The 19,160-nt window shown below is 26.9% G+C and overlaps 1 protein-coding gene across 2 annotated transcripts in view; it reads right to left on the reverse strand.

The window, feature by feature from the left end:
- The window catches only part of LOC100204560 (protein ECT2), a 161,803-nt gene that overhangs the window by 60,350 nt on the left and 82,293 nt on the right, over positions 1-19,160 (reverse strand). For both annotated transcript variants that reach the window (XR_010635847.1, XM_065788154.1), the window contains exons 16-17: positions 18,485-18,604; positions 6,215-6,371 (exon numbers count right to left, since the gene is read on the reverse strand). Coding sequence is in view for 1 of the 2 variants with exons in the window: in XM_065788154.1 (XP_065644226.1) it covers positions 6,215-6,371; positions 18,485-18,604 (277 nt within the window). In the remaining variant the exon portion in view is untranslated. The remainder of the gene's footprint in view (positions 1-6,214; positions 6,372-18,484; positions 18,605-19,160) is intronic.

Genomic DNA, 19,160 nt, shown 5'->3' on the forward strand with positions numbered 1-19,160 from the left:
GCGTTGTAAAGCATACAATCCATCAACTAATTTTGTAAATTATATCTCACTGAAAAATAATAAATAATAATATAATAAAAGAAGGATATTATTTTTAAGTGCAGACAAACAGACTCTTTCAATCTCAATTTGACACTGGTGATTAGTAAAAATGCTCTATATTATTTAACGTCAGAACTCATTCTATTGTTCATTTATTTTTTTTTAATGGTTTTTTAATTGTATTTTAAACTGTTTTTCACTTCTTGATTTAAATATATGGCTGATGTGCCAAAAATGACATGAAACTGTGAGTATTATCAATAAGCTTTTCATTAATCTAATTTTTTATTTAATTATTTATTGACCTATATAAATATAAATATAGTTTACTTAAGTAAAATGACTAATGCTCTTTTTTCAATTGAAAAAGTTAACTAAATATGGCTTTTTTTTAAAAAAAAGTAGTTTAAACCAAAAAAACTGTGATTTTTTTGTTTTGCTTTTAAAAATTCATGGTTTTTAGTTTTTTTGCAACCCTGCATTTAGAGTAAACTGGGGTAAGAGTAAACAAACAAAAAAAGGGAACGGTTTAGCAATTTTTTTTCTTTTGCATTTATTGAAAGCTAAAACCAAAAATCTTTAAAAATGCGAGGCACCGTTTTGTAGAGAATTTTGTGCTAAAGATTCTTTGTATCTAAAGATGTAAAAATTATTTTTTTAAATTTAATATTGCCTTAGCAAACCTCAAAATTCTTACCCTCATAAAAAAAAAAGTTTTTTTTCTAAAAAATCAACTTCAAAACTAAAATTAAATTTTACTCAACAAAAAAAACTGTTTTGTAAAAAATTTTTACGCTCATAACTTTTTTCCAGAACTAGCAAATTCTCTTTTCAAAATTCTTTTCAAAATTTTCTTTTTCAATATTCAAAAATGCTCTGGAAAAAAGTTATGAGCCAAAAAACTAATATAAACGTTTTTCGGGGGAAGAGTAAAGATGCTAAACTCACAGTTGTTGACTGTATGAATTGCCCATAAGATATTAACAAAAAGAAAAATTTTATAAAATAGTAAAAACAAAATAATATTTGAAATACTTTTGAAAATGATATATTTTTTTTTACTTGAAAGTGAATGTTTTAAATAAAACAAGTAAGGAAAGAGATTTTAATACTTTTATTTTTGTTATTTACAAACTCCCTGTTTAAAAACTTTTTGAACCAAATGTGCAATAATGACAGAATTTAGTAAACCATCAAAATAGTTTGTTAAGATGAGTTATGAAGAATATGAAGTATTGAAAAGTCTTTTGATTTACTTTGCATTTCTAGTAGCTAGCTAGTAAAAACAAGTTTAAAACTTTTTTTTTGTTTAAGTAATTATAAAGATATTAACAAACCTGAAATGGGTAAAAACTTGTATTTTTAAAAATAAAAGCAATTTAATTGCATTAGTTTAACAAAGTTATAACTGAAAGAAAATATACAGAAAGATACGAGAATAAAAATGTTTTTTGTGTATTTTTACGCTCATAACTTTTTTCCAGAACTAGCAAATTCTCTTTTCAAAACTCTTTTCAAAATTTTCTTTTTCGGGGGAAGAGTAAACATGCTAATTGCTCACACTTATGCATTAAGATGAGTGCGGTTATACCAAATAATAGTTATTATCATAATAATAATATATCAAATAATAGTTATTAAATAATAATTATTATTCATTGAAAACGTAAATATGGCAGCCTTTGCTAATTATCTAACAAATTTTAAAACAAAATGACTTGTATTTACATTTGTAAAACGTAAATAACTTACAATGAAGAGCAATTGAAACTTGCAGTAGAACAAATCAAAAAAGGCGAAATATCATTCAGTAAAGCTTCAAAGGCATGCAATATACCAAAGGCAACTCTTCACAAGCATGAGCACAACAAAGCCCAATCACATGGTAGAGGTACAACTACCGTGCTAAGTACAGCATTTGAATTTGTTCTTGTTTCAGTACTTATCAGTTTAGTCGATTGGGGTTTCGACAGAACCTTCGCAGATATCATCGCAATAATTTCATCATCCTCAACCGAGCCTGCCTCATCATCTTCATCCCAGCCTATATCATCATCTAACATCAATCAGCATCAAACTCGAATGATTTTCCAACTTCAAAATTTAACAACAACACCAGTGACTCCTGCTCAAACATATCAAATGTTGCAATTTGAAAAATGTTTTACAGCGCCACCATATTGACACGCAATAAAAACCCAAAAGAGCCAGCATTCCGAGAGTTGAAGACCAGTGTCTAGGTACATCTGAGGTGCTCAAAAAACTAAAGTAAGGCGATGAGGCCAAAAAGTCAAAGCAATTAAAGAAACACAAAATTCACTTCAGTGAAGCTTCAGATGAAACTCAGCAAGTGCAAAGTTCAAAAAAATTGAGACAAGACAAAGACATCAAGAGGTGCAAAAAGTATTGCAGAGTTTGGGAAGAAGCATTGCCAACTCAAAACAAAATGTGGTATCAATGTGAAGCTTATAGTTGCAAGTCTTGGGTTTGTCGATCGTGGTTACCCAAAAAATACAAAATTGGTAAAGAGTTTTTTGCATAAAAAAATGCAGCAAACCTGCTTCTGCTGATAAAAGAACTCTTTTTTTTAATTAATAAATTGTTGTTTTTTGTATATTTGATTAAAAGAGTTTTTTGTAAACTGAACTTCTGATAAGATTAGCATTCATTTTATTTTTAATTAATTTTGCTTGATTTTCTTAATATCCTTATTTAGTTTTAATTTTCTTAATATCCTTATTTAGTTTTAATTTTCTTAATATCCTTATTTAGTTTTAATTTTCTTAATATCCTTATTTAATTTTAATTTTCTTAATATCCTTATTTAGTTTTGATTTTCCTAATATCCTTATTTAGTTTTAATATCTTAAATTTCTAATATCCTTATTTTATTTTTAATATCTTAAAGAATTGTTATTAAATATTAACTAGTTTACTTTTCCCCAATTATAAGGGGAAAAATAAACGTTTTTTTTCTTCATAAAAATCAATTTTTTTAAAGATTTTCAAAACATTTTTTCTTAATTTTTATATGTAAAAAATTCTCTTAAAAACAAAAAAAAAAGAAATACATAAAATACTTTTTCTTTAAAAAAATATTTAAATCTCAAGCTAAACCATTTACTCTTACCCTAGTTTACTCTCTCTCTCTCTCTCTCTCTCTCTCTCTCTCTCTCTCTCTCTCTCTCTCTCTATCTCTCTCTCTCTCTCTCTCTCTCTCTCTCTCTCTATATATATATATATATATATATATATATATATATATAAATAAATATATATTTATATATATATTTCAATAATTCGCGGCAAAGAGCTAAACTTATTTACTAAGAAAAACAACTCTTGCATAAGGAAACAAAATTGTAACGAAATATCAAGTTTAATTAAATAAACTAGAAAACTTATTAATTAAAAAAAAAAATCTTTTTTATAAAATTTTTATACAACTTTTTTATTTATTTTTTTTAGTCGTTGTTGAAAAGAAACATTTTATAACAATTTAACAACAATTAAAAGTTTTGATATGCAATTTATTCACGATTTTTATCAGTCCGTATAATTAAGAAACTAATTTGCTATGTACGCTAGAACTATAAGAAATTTTGTCAATTTTTTTCCTTAAGTTTATTCGTTTATTACATTTATAAAGTTTATTTGTTTAATGTGTTTCTTCGTTTATTCGTATATTCATTTTTACATCTATTCGTTTTTACGTCTTTTCGCTTTTAAAATTTTTTTTGCTATATTTGACATTTTTTCTCAATACTTATATAATAGAAAAATAAGAAAAAAAATTGTTATTTATTTGTAAAAAATATTATTTGATTAATAATTATTTGATTTCTGTTTAAAAAAATGTATTTAACTTAAACAAAAGTTTTAATAGGCTCTTAAAATTTTTGTTATGAAAGTTCAGTAAATTAATAATGCACTAGCCCACAAAATTTTACAGCATCGTTTCATATTTTTACATGAAGAACTTGTTGAAAAAAAAAAAATTATTCACAAATAGTAATTAGTTTTCTCGCTTTCCTGTCCATTGATAAAAACAGTAAAGTTTAGCAAAAACATTTGAAAAACAAATTTAAAAACTGTCTGTGTTTCTAGCACAATTTATAAAGTATTTCCTTTATATATTGACTGAAAAATTTGCAAAAAAATTGTATATCAAAAAATATTTTTATTTTCGTTATATTCTCATCTACTTTTTTTTCCCAAAATATATCAATTTTTATAAAACAAAAACATTATTTTGCCGCGAATTCTTAAAATGCTTACTATTTAACATTTCAATTTTAACATGCACAAGTTGTCTAAAAAGATTACATTAGGCGTGGACATACAAGGCGTGCGACCACATGCACTTCCCGGGAAGGCTTGATATATATATATATATATACATATATATATATATATATATATATATATATATATATATATATATATATATATATATATATATATATATATATATATATACATATATATATATATATATATATATATATATATATATATATATATATATATATATATATATATATATATATATATATATATATATATATAAGGATGCCCCTTATTTTTCAAAGTTTTTATTTTCTAAAGCATAGGTCTTAGTTTTGTTCATACTTTTATTTGCCGCCATCATGCTTACAAACTGGTTTCAAAATGTGGGTTTGAAGCAAAAATCCAAAAAAGCAAAAAGTCACAAGTAGCCCTGATATTCTAATGTTCAAAAAGTTTAGAGACAACTGAAAAACTATTAATCTGGCTACTATTCAAACATACACCAATATCGTCAAACAATATTTTAGTAATACAATAATTAAAGAATTGTTGACATTTTATAACCAAGAACCGCAAAAACTATTGCGCGTGACGATTAACCAGAACTTATTGAACTATCAATTATTTTCTTAGGAGGTGATGAGAAAAAAATTAAAAACAGACCTCCTGGAGCAATGCATCAAGCAAGGAGGATGATTAGAGCTATTAGCTCTTTAATGATATATTTGTTGCAATCCCAGATCAAAATTAACGCCAAGGATAAACAAGTACATCAAGACATTTGTTTATTTATTGCAGTTATATATGTGAAACCATGGCTTGTGGCACTAAATCAAAATTTGTGCTTCTTAAAGAGGCTTTAATAATAAGGAATACGAAACTGTTGACAAATCTATCTATAAAGCAGCCCTGAAGAAGTTTTGTAAATATCTTTGTAACTTGTCAGAAGAAATTACAGCCCACATATGGCTATGATTCTTACACTATTTATTTATTATAAATACCATAGCAATACACGACTCACATCTACGTCATCCCATAATTTGAGTGTGGCTATCACATTTGGTGTGCATTAAATTTTTTTGTTGGGAAGATATGTCTGATTATTTGTACGGTAAGTAGGAATACATATCATTATTTCTATATTGTTTTCACTACACTAATAATAATACTGCCTTTTTTGCAGGAATTCTTGCAGGAAAATTCTTATATGAATTTGTGTCTGTCAAGAGCACAAATTTATTTTCTCAATTAAAATTAACAAGAACTTCCTCCAGAGACCCATTTCAACATGGAATAAAGATGTTACCTATATAGAGGCAAAATGAAAAATTCTTTCCTTAATGATGCAGCTAATTCAACTTATTCAAGATTTTCATGGCTTAATCAAAACAAAGGAAGAAAAAAAGCAAGTTTTGTAAAAAAGAGACTCAAAGAAAACTCAACTTCAACAATAAAGCTACATTTCATGTCGTCTAAAAGTCAAAGCAATTAAAATAATGCGGAAGTACATTAAGTTTTGTTTTTTAAAAAATTGCAATAATATTGACTGAAAAGTTTTTTCATTAATAGTGTTTTTGCTTTTGTTTTTTAAAAACATATTTTTAAACATGCGCAGAGTGTTGCTACATCAACTATCTTATAGCCTGCAGCTACAAGGAAGTGTCACATTTAATTAGGGTTTGGTTTGGGCAAGCAATCTATCATTAATAAAAAGGTAAAAAATTTAAGTTTTTAAACTTTTCCTGGTCTGGTTTATTAGCGCTCTCTTTAAAACTACAGTTTATGGAAGAAACGTTTCGACTAACATGAAAGACTATATATATATGTAAAGATCTATAGGTAATAAAAAATAAGAGGTTAAAAACATTATGCAAATTACCATTGCTGTCTTTGATGTCCACCACAGATCTTAATGATAATAAATGAATGAACTCCACATGTTTATACAATTTTTGAATTCCTTTTTGTAAATTGTTTAAAGCAGGACTCTTATAGTTAGTTGTTGAGTTTATAACACGATTCCTTTTACGAGCAAGCTAAACAGTATACAAAAATAACAAATAATACAGAAATACATATTAAATGTATAATAACAATGCTTAATTCTGAACAATACTTCCGAGTGGTTTTAATAACTTATTTTTTTAAGATTTTCATAAATTAGAATGGTAAAACAATGGTATTCAACTTTAAGAAAAAAAATGATTATAAAAGAAGAAAATGATTATAAAAGTTAAAAACAAAACTATTAAAACTTAACAACTATAATAATAAAATTGTTACAGTCATCAGTTGTCATTTTTCTACAGTCATCATTGTCTTATTTTTTTAATTTTGATTCACTTCAAACAAGGTTGCAAACAACCACTATTAAGTTGGGAATTTAAAAGCAAGAAAACAGTTGACGGAAGACCTGAAAAGTTGTAGGTTGTATGAATCAAGAAAAAATGAAGATGGGGCAGAGTTCAATAATGCTGAAGTGTGGGGAAAAAAACAAGACAATTAAATGTAAATGTAATCAAACTAACCAATCATATTCTTTTTTATATTTGGATTTCAAGATTTAGTCAAGAGCAAATCAGTCTAATGAATTTGAAATGGAATAAGCATTCCATCTCTAATTAATGGGAATGATCTTATTACCTCTCCCAAGAATAAGGCATAACTATTTGCAAAGAACTTTACTTCTAATTCAACTTTTGAATTTTATGGCCATACTCTTCCTTCCATTCCAGTTAAACAGGTTAATCTATTGTTAGACAATCAAATCACTATAGCTTCAATTGTTTTAGTCATATCTCAATTAAACTCTTCTACGGCTTGTGTTCTAGACATTATTCCTGTCATAGTCTTACAAAAGTGTTCTCCACTACAATTTGGGGCTTGCAGTGGCTTGTGAATTTTAACTCAAAGCTCAAAAACTGCAAACAACTATCATAACACTGTCGACATTCCTTTCTAAATGAATGGCAAACCTCTCACTATTGTGTATTGTGAATTCATTTAGAAATTCTGTCCTATTCGTTATGTCTTCTTGGATTATCATTTACTACTGATCTCTCATGTAAACCACAATTGATTTCAAAGTTAGCATCTGCTTTTCTGTATCTTGTAATTATTTTATTCCTAATATTTTGCTTTTTAACCTGCTATCAAAAAAAATAGTAAAGATGACGAGTCTGAAAAAATCAATTTTACAACTTCAGTGGATTTACAGTCAAGCCAAAACAAAGATTTATTCAATTTATGAGACGATCACTGAAGAATATTTACGCCGCATTAGTATTATTATAGCACTAACAATTCAAAAGGTCGAAAGGTTACATCTCTTTCTACAAATACTATCATGGTTGCTGCTCAAACAATATCATCTCTAGTTATCATCTCTAACTTTATCAACTAAAACTCATTTTTGCTTGACTTGTCATTCATCAAAAATGTATCTTTTTACTGTTACTGTCCCTTCATGATCTAAGAACATATTCTTATCTAGTTTTTTACCTTTCAACTCAATAAAACCCTTGAAATTAGGAAAAATAAGTTTGGCAAAAAACTGCCAACCTAAAACTGTTTTAGGTTGGTATCAGGTCGGCACAATAATTAAAAACAGAATTTGACAAATCAACAAACTGCAAACATTTAGCATAAAATTGAGACAAAAACTTTTCTTTCAAATGTCGGCGTTTGCTTTAACGGAAAAAAACAAATTTTACATTATATTAGGAATTTAAACGAAACATTAGTTTTGCAGATATTATTTTAATTTATTTAGAATTAATAAGACGTTCATTTTTTCTGTTTCTTTTAAATAAAATGTTTTTTTTTTTTTTAAATACTTATTTTTTAATTTAAAAATTTTTAATTCAACTTTAAACTTTTATAAAATTTATTAAGGATTTGAATAAAAATTTAGTTTTTCCATATTTTTAATTCAGAGGGCAGTACAACCTTTAACTTTTCAAATGCAGTAGTGGTGTAGTGGTAGAGCATTTGCTTCATAAGCAAGAGGTTCCGAATTCAATTCTCACCACATTCCTGGTAGTACTATGCTCAACTTGTTCCTTCGCACAGCGGCCTTGTTTGTCAAGGTTCGTGTATCAGAGTTATAGAGTTGAGAGAGGATTATAACCACAATTAAGTAGCCTCCATGTCTGTAGTGGCCTTCTCGGCCTTAGGGAGGTCAACCTCTTACTAGCTGTCAACCATTTACTAGCTCTTCAACTCTATTCTTTGTTTTCTAGTAACTCCCAATTTGCAGCCTCGTTGGAAGCGAATTAGATTAAAAATATGTATATACATATACATTAAATTTAAAACTTGACTTGAGATAAATAATGATGCATGATGAGAATAAAAAAAGTTTTATATTGTTTTTAATGAAATTTTATTTTGTCTTGAATAAAATTTTAATAAACAGTTGTGTTTTTAATTATTTAATAATAACCTCATAGAAGTTTTTTAATCTATACAGAAGAATTGCAAAAAATTGGAAAGTGGATAGATAAAACATCGAGTATTAATTATAAATATCAAAGGTATTAATTGTAGATGTGGAAAAAAAAAAATGTGTAAAACATAAGTTCAAGTTTTTTTTGTTTTTGTTTTTTGCTTTGTTTTTTCCTCCTAGTTTTTGTAGGATAAAAAGCTTAGTTATATTTTATTTCATTTTTTTTTAATATTAAATACATATTACATTTTCAAATCTCAAACATGCTGAACTTGTCAAAGATAAAAAAACAATGATTCTTTGTACTAACATGCATAAAAATTTTGGTAAAAATATGATTTATACCAGTAACAGACTTGAAATGAAAGAATCACATGATTATTTGTCAGAATTCTATGATGTCATAAATGAAACATTTACATCAGGAGATGGAAAGTTAATGTGCAGCCTAGCATTTGTTACAAATACACTAGATCTTATTATTCACACAAAGAAGAGGGCGGTTTATATCCTTACTCAAAAATAGCAAGAATTTCAGTAGATCAAGACAGGGATTTTTTTTTAATGTTTTTGATCCTTTAGACAAACATTTAAGCTCAAAAAAGTTTGATGATACTGAATTAAAATTTTGCCTTTACATACTTTACTCCACTGAGGTTAGAAAATGTTAAATACTCAGTGGTGTTTGATCTTAAATGCAGGAATTCATAATTTGGTATAAGCAGCAGTGGCAAATTTGCAGGTCTTTAATGTGAAGGTAAATGCTTACTTAAAAGTGGTGTAAAGAGAATGTTTGAATCTATAGACTTTAACTACAAAAATATCTTTTACTGATAGTTGCAGGTATAAACAAGTGAAAGAACTCAAAAATTGCATTTCTCCAAAAATAATTTATCCTTATGAGCCTCCAGAAACATTAGTTGAAAATAACACCTCCAGAGCATTATCCATTTTTTAGGCTAATTGCAATGTTTGTACAGATTTTATTTTCTCTGTGTTTGATTTATAGCTAAAGACTAACTATATCATGTAGCAGGGTTACCATAAAACTGAGTTAGATGTATACACTTGCATATACATTTAACTCGAGGATGTATATACATCTTGTATAATCAGCTAATCAAGTATATACAAATGACAAAAGTACTAAAAACTTTAAAACACAAAAAACCACCATCATCTCCAAGTTCTCTAAATCTATCATTTGCTAATATTTGTGGTCTTTAAAGTAACCTTTCTTTTATTGAGTCTTATCTCTTGCAAAGTTCACCAGACTTACTTGCATTTTGTGAGACTAATTTTAGTTCAGCCGTCTCATCTTGTGATCTTATTGTTGATGGTTATCTTCCCTTAATTTGTAAAGACTCTTATACATGCTTGGCCTAGGCAGACATACACATGCTTGGCTTGGGCAACTAATTTTGTAAGAATTTACCCATTTGTCAGGAAACTAGGCTTGGAATCCACAAACTATTTTTTTTTTTTTTGTGCTTTTGCTTAGCACCACTTCAATCTACACCTTTCTCTTTGTTTTATATTGCTCTCCATCTCAAGACTGATCGAGCTCTTTCACTTAAACCTTCAGCCATTATTGTTGCTGTTGGTAAGCCACTGACACTAGAGCCAAACCATTCACACTGAATGGTTTGGCTCTAGTGTCAGTGACTCTGCAGGTGTTAAGACCCACACCTTTGCCCTTCTCAATCTCTAACACCAATAGTCAGCTTTCCAACTCACTTTCCAGACAATCTGAATCATTTACTTTCTCTACTTGACTTAGGTCTTGTTTATGATCCTAGTCATTCATCAGCAGATTAATCAGGGAGAATGTCTAAACATCATAAAAATATTCAAATTATAGAAAAAATACTGCAGAGAAAGTTGGGAACTGCTATAACTAACTATGTAATAACTGCAGTTATTTTGCAAACATGAAGTTGAATCAACTACATTAAAATTAAAAAATTAATCATGAAAAGAATTCTTTAGAATCAGGATAACTTTAGTCTGGTCATTTGTTTTTATAATTTTTTAAGAGGTACTTATTTCATGTCTGCATTTAGAAATTAATTCAGATATTTTGTTTAGTAAACTTTCTTGATTGAGTAATAATTTCAAATTTTTCTTGTTAACATAGTATACATTATTTTAAAATGTTATTATTGGCAGGCACAGATTTTAGAATAGACCAGTTTTTCTGCCGGATTTTTATGGGGTAAAAATCATTAATATCAAATTGTATAAATGCACAAACATTTTTATTATTAATTTTAGAATACCAATGGGACATTACAACAGAGCAGAAATTCCCTAGCTAAAATAGTTCATTTTAATCAATTAGGCTTTATTGCGATGATGGTATAATATTAATGCAAACAAAAATCAGGGGTTTAACTTGAAAAAATTAGTAAAAATATTATAAAAATTTTCAAAAACATTGACTTCCCAATTGAAATAAACATTAATTTAAAACTTGTAAATTTTCTTGATGTCACATTTAAACTTTCAGAAAATTCTTATAGGCCTTATAAAAAACCTAATGATGAATTATCGTATATTAATATAAATTTAAATCATTCCCCTCAGATTTTAAAACAAATTTCAATTAACAATAGACTAAATCAAAACCGTTCTAAGGAAAATATTTTTTAAATATTTTAACGCTTCTTAACACGTGCATGAAGATGCTCTTTGAAAAAGTGGATTCAAAAATTTTGAGCTAAAATGTAAAACAAAAATTGCAAAAGAGAAAATTAGAAATAGAAATATAATTTGGTTCAACCCTATGTACAGCAAAAATTAAAAAAACAATTACTGGAAAGGCGTTTTTAAAATTAATAGACAAACATTTCTTTTCCAATAAAAAATAGCACAAAATTTTTAACAGAAACACTAATAAAGAAAGCTATAGTACAAAAAATGTTAAAAGAATCATTGGCCACATTTTTGCATTGATTAATAAAAACAACCCTGATAAACAATATATTGACTTAACCGAGGGTTAATGGAAAAAACGTTATGCCAACCACAAACAATCTTTTAAACATTATGCATAAAGTTATATCTCTACAAACATATATATATATATATATATATATATATATATATATATATATATATATATATATATATATATATATATATTATATATATATATATATATATATAGGTATATATATATATATAGGTATATATACATACATATATATATATATATATATATATATATACATATATATATATATATATACATATATATATATATAATTATATATATATATATATATATATATATATATATATATATATATATATATATATATATATGTAAATAAACATGGCTATTTCCACGAATGAAGAGATATATTTTGTGTTTAAAAATTTCTTTTTTGAAAAACTTTTTTTCTTTAATTGTAGTTTAAACACCTTAAAATTATTTTTAAAACAAATTTTGAGTAGAAAATATTTGAACAGAGTAGATAAATTTGATGAATGTTAGAGACAGTTCAAAAAAGTGAGTAAAATTTGAGGGCAAGTTATTGCAATGTTTTAAACAAAACATATCCATATTTTTGTTTAGAAAGAATCTTTGAGATTATATATGTCTAGAGTGAAAAAACTTTTACTATTTAAAAATAATTTTAGTGTTTTTTGTCATAGACACATCTGCAAAAATTAGGTTGCCTCACTGAACTAAAAGCTAAAAAAGTAGGCTTTAAGGCGAGGTTTCTTTAGAAAATATATTTTAATGTAAACTTTTCATCACTATTAAAAAAAAATTGGTTAAAAAACATTATATTAACTTATAGTTATAGTTTAAAAGTTGTTGAGTCACTGAACCCATCAACAGGATAATCAGCATTTTATAAATTAGTGTAGTAAGGAAGTCAAAATATCATCCAAATGTTCAGATTGCATTGTGGGTTTTGGTCAAATAAATTTTATATTTTAGTATTGTGAAGGGCTATTAGTAAATATTTGTAAATTATTGGATTTATGTTGGCATTTTCTTATAAAGTTGTAAATTTTTAAGAAATGGAATCAAAATTAGAAGTAAAAAAAAGGTTATGCAGAATATCAAGCTAATTATGTTTCTCAGAACACTGATAAAAAAAAAGAAATGCCTAGAGTAAGATCTAAGAGATATTGAGAAAAATTGAACGCCGATTCTAATATGAAAGCAGCTTATACTGCTAAAGCAAAATTAAGAGTTGTAAAAAGTCACAATTTAAAAAGAAAACTTTTAAATCAATCTCAAAGACTAAGCGCATCTTTTAAAAATGTTCAACAAAGAGAAAAAGCATTGAAAAAAGTTTTAAAAGCACTACCAACTTTAAAGAAGAAACAATCTGATATTCTTTCTATTCTTTCAAATAGCTCTGCTTGTAAAGATGATTCGGGTCTACCTCCAGCATGTTCAAAGCTGTATGGTCTTTCTGAAAGCGATGTTTAAGCAGTTGTAAACTTTTATAATGAAGATGAAGTTTCCCATATATCACCAAACAAAAAAGATGTCACTCGAATTCAATTATATGACGGAAAAGCAAACAATATTCAGATACGTCATTTATATTATATGCTAAAGAAGCTTTTAAGTTATTCAAGGAAAAGCATCAGCACATAAAAATTAGACTCACCGAATTTTACAACCTTTGTTCACGCAATGTGAAATGAGTTACAAAATTTCTGCATAATGTTTGTGTTTTTAGTTTGCATGAAAATATGCGATTTGCCTTAGGTGCATTAACAAAATCAATTCAAGCGTCTTCAATCAAAGTTGGATCAATAACTTTGTTTGTGAACCGTACACATATGATTGCACCTATGATAAATGTTTTGCATGCAAAGGTATGAAACAGATCGATAAACACTTGCAAACTGTTAATACATTTGGTTTTGAAGTACCCTGGGACGAGTGGAGAAAGTCTGAAACTAAAACATATGCAAACATTTAAATAATTTCAAAAAAATCCAATGTTACAGAACTCATCCAACACATATCAGCAATGTGTGATAAGAAAAACCAATCAACACGTTTTAAGAAACTGAAGGAAGTTTCATTGAGTATTAATTCTGAAATTGCAGTAATCCAAGTTAACTGGGCTAAAAACGCTAGGTGTTTCTATCAAAATGAACCAAATATAAAAATCAAGTTTCTACCATAACCCTTGCAGTCTGGAACATTTGCCATAGTTTTTGATTCAACTCATCATACAAAGTCTTCAGTTATACCTTACATAGACAAAATCCTTCACTTTATTCCTGATCAAGTCAAAGAAGTACACATGTTCAGCAATAATGCCACTTCTCAGTTCAAAAACAAAAGCATTATGGGTGCAATGGTTGTGCTTGAAAAATATTTTCAGAAAAAATTCTTCTGGCATTTCTTTGCAGCGATGCACGGGAAAGGAATGGTTGACGGAATTGGAGCTACTGTTAAGCGAATCACAGCCCTAAGAGTTAAATCTAGTCAATGTGGGATCAAGTCAGCAGTATTTTTTGCGTTAGCATTACAAGATTTGCAAAAAAATGACACGAGGTAACAAAAAAATGAACTTGGATTCAGTTTAATTTTAAATTATTCAAGAAAAACCAAAGATATATCAAAATCACATTATTTTTATGTTCAGAATGATAATATTGTTCTGATGCTATTTTTACCCGAGTAGAATTAAAATTTATTACAAAACAAAACTTTTTAAAATGATTTTTATCTTTTTGTTTCGTCACTGAACTGATAGTTTTTTTCTGTAAAGTAAAACGATATGAAATTTTTGTTGATTTTGGCTTTTTTTATGACTGCCTTATTGCCAAATGAATAAATTAAAACAACAAAAATCTAATTAGTCTGGCAAGAATAAAAATTTCAGCGAAAACTCTATTTAAAAGTATGCTGATAAAAAAAACGTGTTACGTCACTGAACTGATGTTGTAATTTTTGCTATGTGTCAGTGTTATGTTAATACAATTGTGTTCAATTTATATTTTAAAATTTAAATTCAAGATTGATTGATTTGGATTAATAAAAAATTATTTTTGAGTTAAAGAAAAATTAATATTAAAAAAAATCTCTCATGTATATATATAGTAAATGACTAGGGCCCCGGCCCTGACTAAAAATGAGACTTTTTTCAAACCCGGCCCTGGTCCCGGCTAAACTATAAGATTTAGAAGGGTTTGATAGCCGGAGCTAGAAAAAAATTTATAATACTTTATATATAATAATTTTATGCTTACATTTAATATTTATTAAATATTGGCATACACTTATACATTTTCAAACTCTAATTTACTTCCAACAAGATTGCAAGCAACCACTATTAAGTTATGAGTTACTTTAAAATAGAGAATAAGTAAAAATACTAGGAAATGGTTAACTGAAGACTTAAAAAGTTGCAGGTTGTATATAAAAGTAAAACAAGAAGATGGCTAATAGTTATAAGGTTTTTTTGATGTGCAAGGGAAAAAAAAGGAAAATTAAAAGTTTTTATAGCATTAAGGGACAGATACAGTAAAAGGATGAAAACTAATTGAATAAGAAACAAGCAAGAATGAGTTTTAGTTTATCATAATAGAGACGTTAGCTTGTTTGAGCGTTGACCATGATTGTATTTGTAGAAAAAAGAAAGAAATGCAACCTTAAAACAATTGGAGATTTGTAAGGTTGCATTTTGAATCAAACTTGGCAGATAAAGCAGGTCTAATTTTTTTTTTTTTAATATGTTAATTCACTTCTCCAATGCTAAAAATGCTACTACAGACGAGGAGGTTACTTAATTGTGGTTATAACCCTCTCTCAGCTATATAACTCCGAAACACGAACCTTGACAACCAAAGCTGCTGAGCAGAGAAACATGTTGAGTGTGGTACTACCAGGGACTTGGTGGGGATTGAACTCGGTATCTCTGGATTATGACAGGAGCACTCTACCATTACACCACAATCGCATATCATTTACAATGTGCTTTTAAACTTTTTCTGTGAGTAACAGGGTTGTTATTTATCAATATAAGTATACCGACATTATTGCAATATTTTTTTTGCAGTAAATAAATGAGTTTTGTTGGCTAACAAAAATTGCAGATTATAAGTACAGAATTTAAATCCATAAGCCACAGCATGCCTTAGGCTGCTACAGAAGAGAGAATAGATTAAAAATCAGCTGCTTGTTCTAAGCAATCAAAAAGTAAAGATTTTTAGTCAAGACAAGAGTATAAAGTTAAGTCGTCAGCAAATAGAACTACTTTAGATGTTAAGTTTTCATGAAGATTGATATTGTATATAAGAAACAATAAAGGAGCAAAGATTTAAGGGTACCACAAGTTACCTTGTGGTACCCTTAAATTTACTAGAAATAAAGAAGAGTGAAGGCATTCAGCAACAACTTTATTACTGCAGTTAGTAAGAAATAATTTAATAATCTCAAAACCTTTATATAAAGAAACTAATAACAGAGCAAAGACTAATCGTAGGATAGTTAGAGAGGTCAAAGTGTTTTCAAGAGTTTTGAAAAGTTGGAACTACTTGTTTAGCACTTTTTAAAAATTAAAAATTATTAAACATTATATAATAAATAAGATTAAATGACTAACCAAAAGTCTCTAGAACCTAACATCTGATATAAGATACAAGATTTAGTAAACTGAGAATAGCAGATCTTAACATCAGATGGGACCTTTTTACATTGGCTTTTTGGAATAATAAAATGACATTTGTTCTTAAGAGAGATGTTTTTGTAAAAAAGATGAAATAATTAATAAAGCAACTGCTCAAGATGGTGAAAAATATGGAGTAGAATGAGGTTTGACTTAAAATTGAAGAGTAGGAACAAAAACTTCCAAACTTTTAGTCCAGAAGGAATAAAAGTTTCTGAGATGCGCTTTATGCATACATATTATAGATATAAACATATATATTTGTTATTTATTTAGATGCTGGCATAGAATAACCTTTCATATTTGTATAAACTTTACTATTTATATGGTGTAGTATTTGCCGAAAGAGAAGATAATGATGATGATGATGATGATGATGATGATGATGATGATGATGATGATGATGATGATGATGATGATGATGATGATGATGATGATGATGATGATGGTAATTATGATTATGATGATCATGTTAATCACGATGATTATATATGCATATATATATAAAATATAACATGAATTTTGAATTAAAAAAATATTCTTTAGGATGTATAAATGTTTATGAAGCCTCGGTCACAAACTCGGCCCCGGCTATATTTTATCAAACCTGGCCCTGGCCCCGATCATTAACCCCGGTCATTTACTATATGTATATATATATATATATATATATATATATATATATATATATATATATATATATGTATACACACACACATATAAATATACACTGATTTAATTAACTTAATTGAATGACAAATAACACAAGAATGAACTTTAGTAAAAGGCACAATAAACGCTAGCTCTTTAGAGTAGTGCCCATTATAAAATTTATAGAAAGAGAAAGAGAAGCAACATTAAAATGGTGTGATAATTGTTGGAGGTTGGCTACAAGAGCAGGTCCAACTAAGTTGTGTGTGTATATATATATACATACATATATATATATACACACACACACATATATATATATTTATGTATATATATATATATATATATATATATATATATATATATATATATATATATATATATATATATATATATATATATATATATCAGGCCTTTTTAAGAAGCATTACGCAGCTCGCATTTTGCCTGCGAAAAGGCGATTTGCCTACGCATTCAGCAGTATTGCATTACACAAAAACTTTTATCTTTTAGAATATTTAAATTATCTTTTGATATCGTTTACGCTACGTTTATTCAGAAGAAATAAAGTCATAAGTAAAAGCATTTAACCGCAATTGTAAACTAATAGATTTTTTGATAAAGAAACAGTTTGTTTAATAATTTTGTTGTTGTTGTTAAAAATCATTTAAAGAAAATAAAGTGTTATAAGTTTTATCTTAAGGAATTAAATATATAAATTCCTTTTAAATTTAAAATTCTTTTTTGTCATAATAGTTTAAAAAATGCACGATTTATTTTGATGTAAATATTTTATTATTAAGATATTTTGGTTATTGTTAAAAGTAAAAGTAAAGTTTTAATGACGCTCATTTAATTTATGAAAATAAATCATGATTACAAATATGTTATCGGTAACTGATAAATAATTTAAAAAAACTCTTTATTGTTTAAAAACATTATAAAAAAGAGTTCACAAAATAGATAAGAAAAAATTTATTAACAGTTAATAAAATAACCAAAAAGCAACTGTAAAATTATAAGATAACAAATATTATGTTAGGTTTTATGAAAAAAATATTTTTTTCAAAATAAAAGTTAGTTCATATTTAAAAAAATAATAAAAATGATTTTTCAAATAGGAGCTTAGATTTTATTTGTAACTTTTGTTATAGTGAGAATAAAAAAAACTGTATGTATGATTTTTAATGTGTTAATAAAATAACTTTAATTATAATGCGGTATTTGAAAAGACGCTAGTGACGCAATATAACTTCTAACAATACAAAATATATTTGCTGAGTTAAGTTACTTTGAAATGCGTTACGCATTTTTGTTACGCAGCAAAATCTATGGTATATTTTTTTAACAACATTAAAAAATAAAAAGATTTTTATAATAGAAAACACATTCATACTTCAATACAGTCGTTGAACAAATACATCATCATTTGATCAGGTTTTAGAACAAAACCCTCTCCAACTTCCATTACATCCACTTTTTGTATCAAGAAACGACTTGATGAGAGAATATATGGCTGTCATAAAAAGTGTTAAATGCTGTCATAGAAACACTAATTTTGAATTAAAACCATTATTTATAAAAAACTTCATAAATATTAACTATTTTTAAAGTGATTAAATGATTCAATTTCCTTTATATCTATACTTAAAACTTTTACTATTTAACTTCAATAACTTATTATTTATTATTTAATTTCAATAACCTAATTGTTATTATAATTAGTTGCAACATTAAAATAAAATAAAAATTATAAATCTAATTTGAGTAATAAGTTAACTTTCTATAAAAAGTGTATAAAAAGACAGGGTTCATAGCAATTTTAAAAATCAATGATTCCTCAGTATTCCCTGATTTTCTGCTGTTTTCGAGTTATTATTCCCTAATTTTCTCCTGTTTTAAAGTATTTATTTCCTGAGTTGATGTAGTGAAAATTATGTAGTGAGAATTATTAAAATACTTTCCTAATCAGAGCTATGATCAACCCATTGTTTTACAAGTCACAAGGTCTTTTTAACCTTTTTAACAAGTCACAAGGTCTTTTTAAGTCTAAGTCAACTCCAAAGTCAAGC

Source organism: Hydra vulgaris, chromosome 01 (assembly GCF_038396675.1).
Source record: "Hydra vulgaris chromosome 01, alternate assembly HydraT2T_AEP".
In the NCBI taxonomy this organism is placed as follows: Eukaryota; Metazoa; Cnidaria; class Hydrozoa; order Anthoathecata; family Hydridae; genus Hydra; species Hydra vulgaris.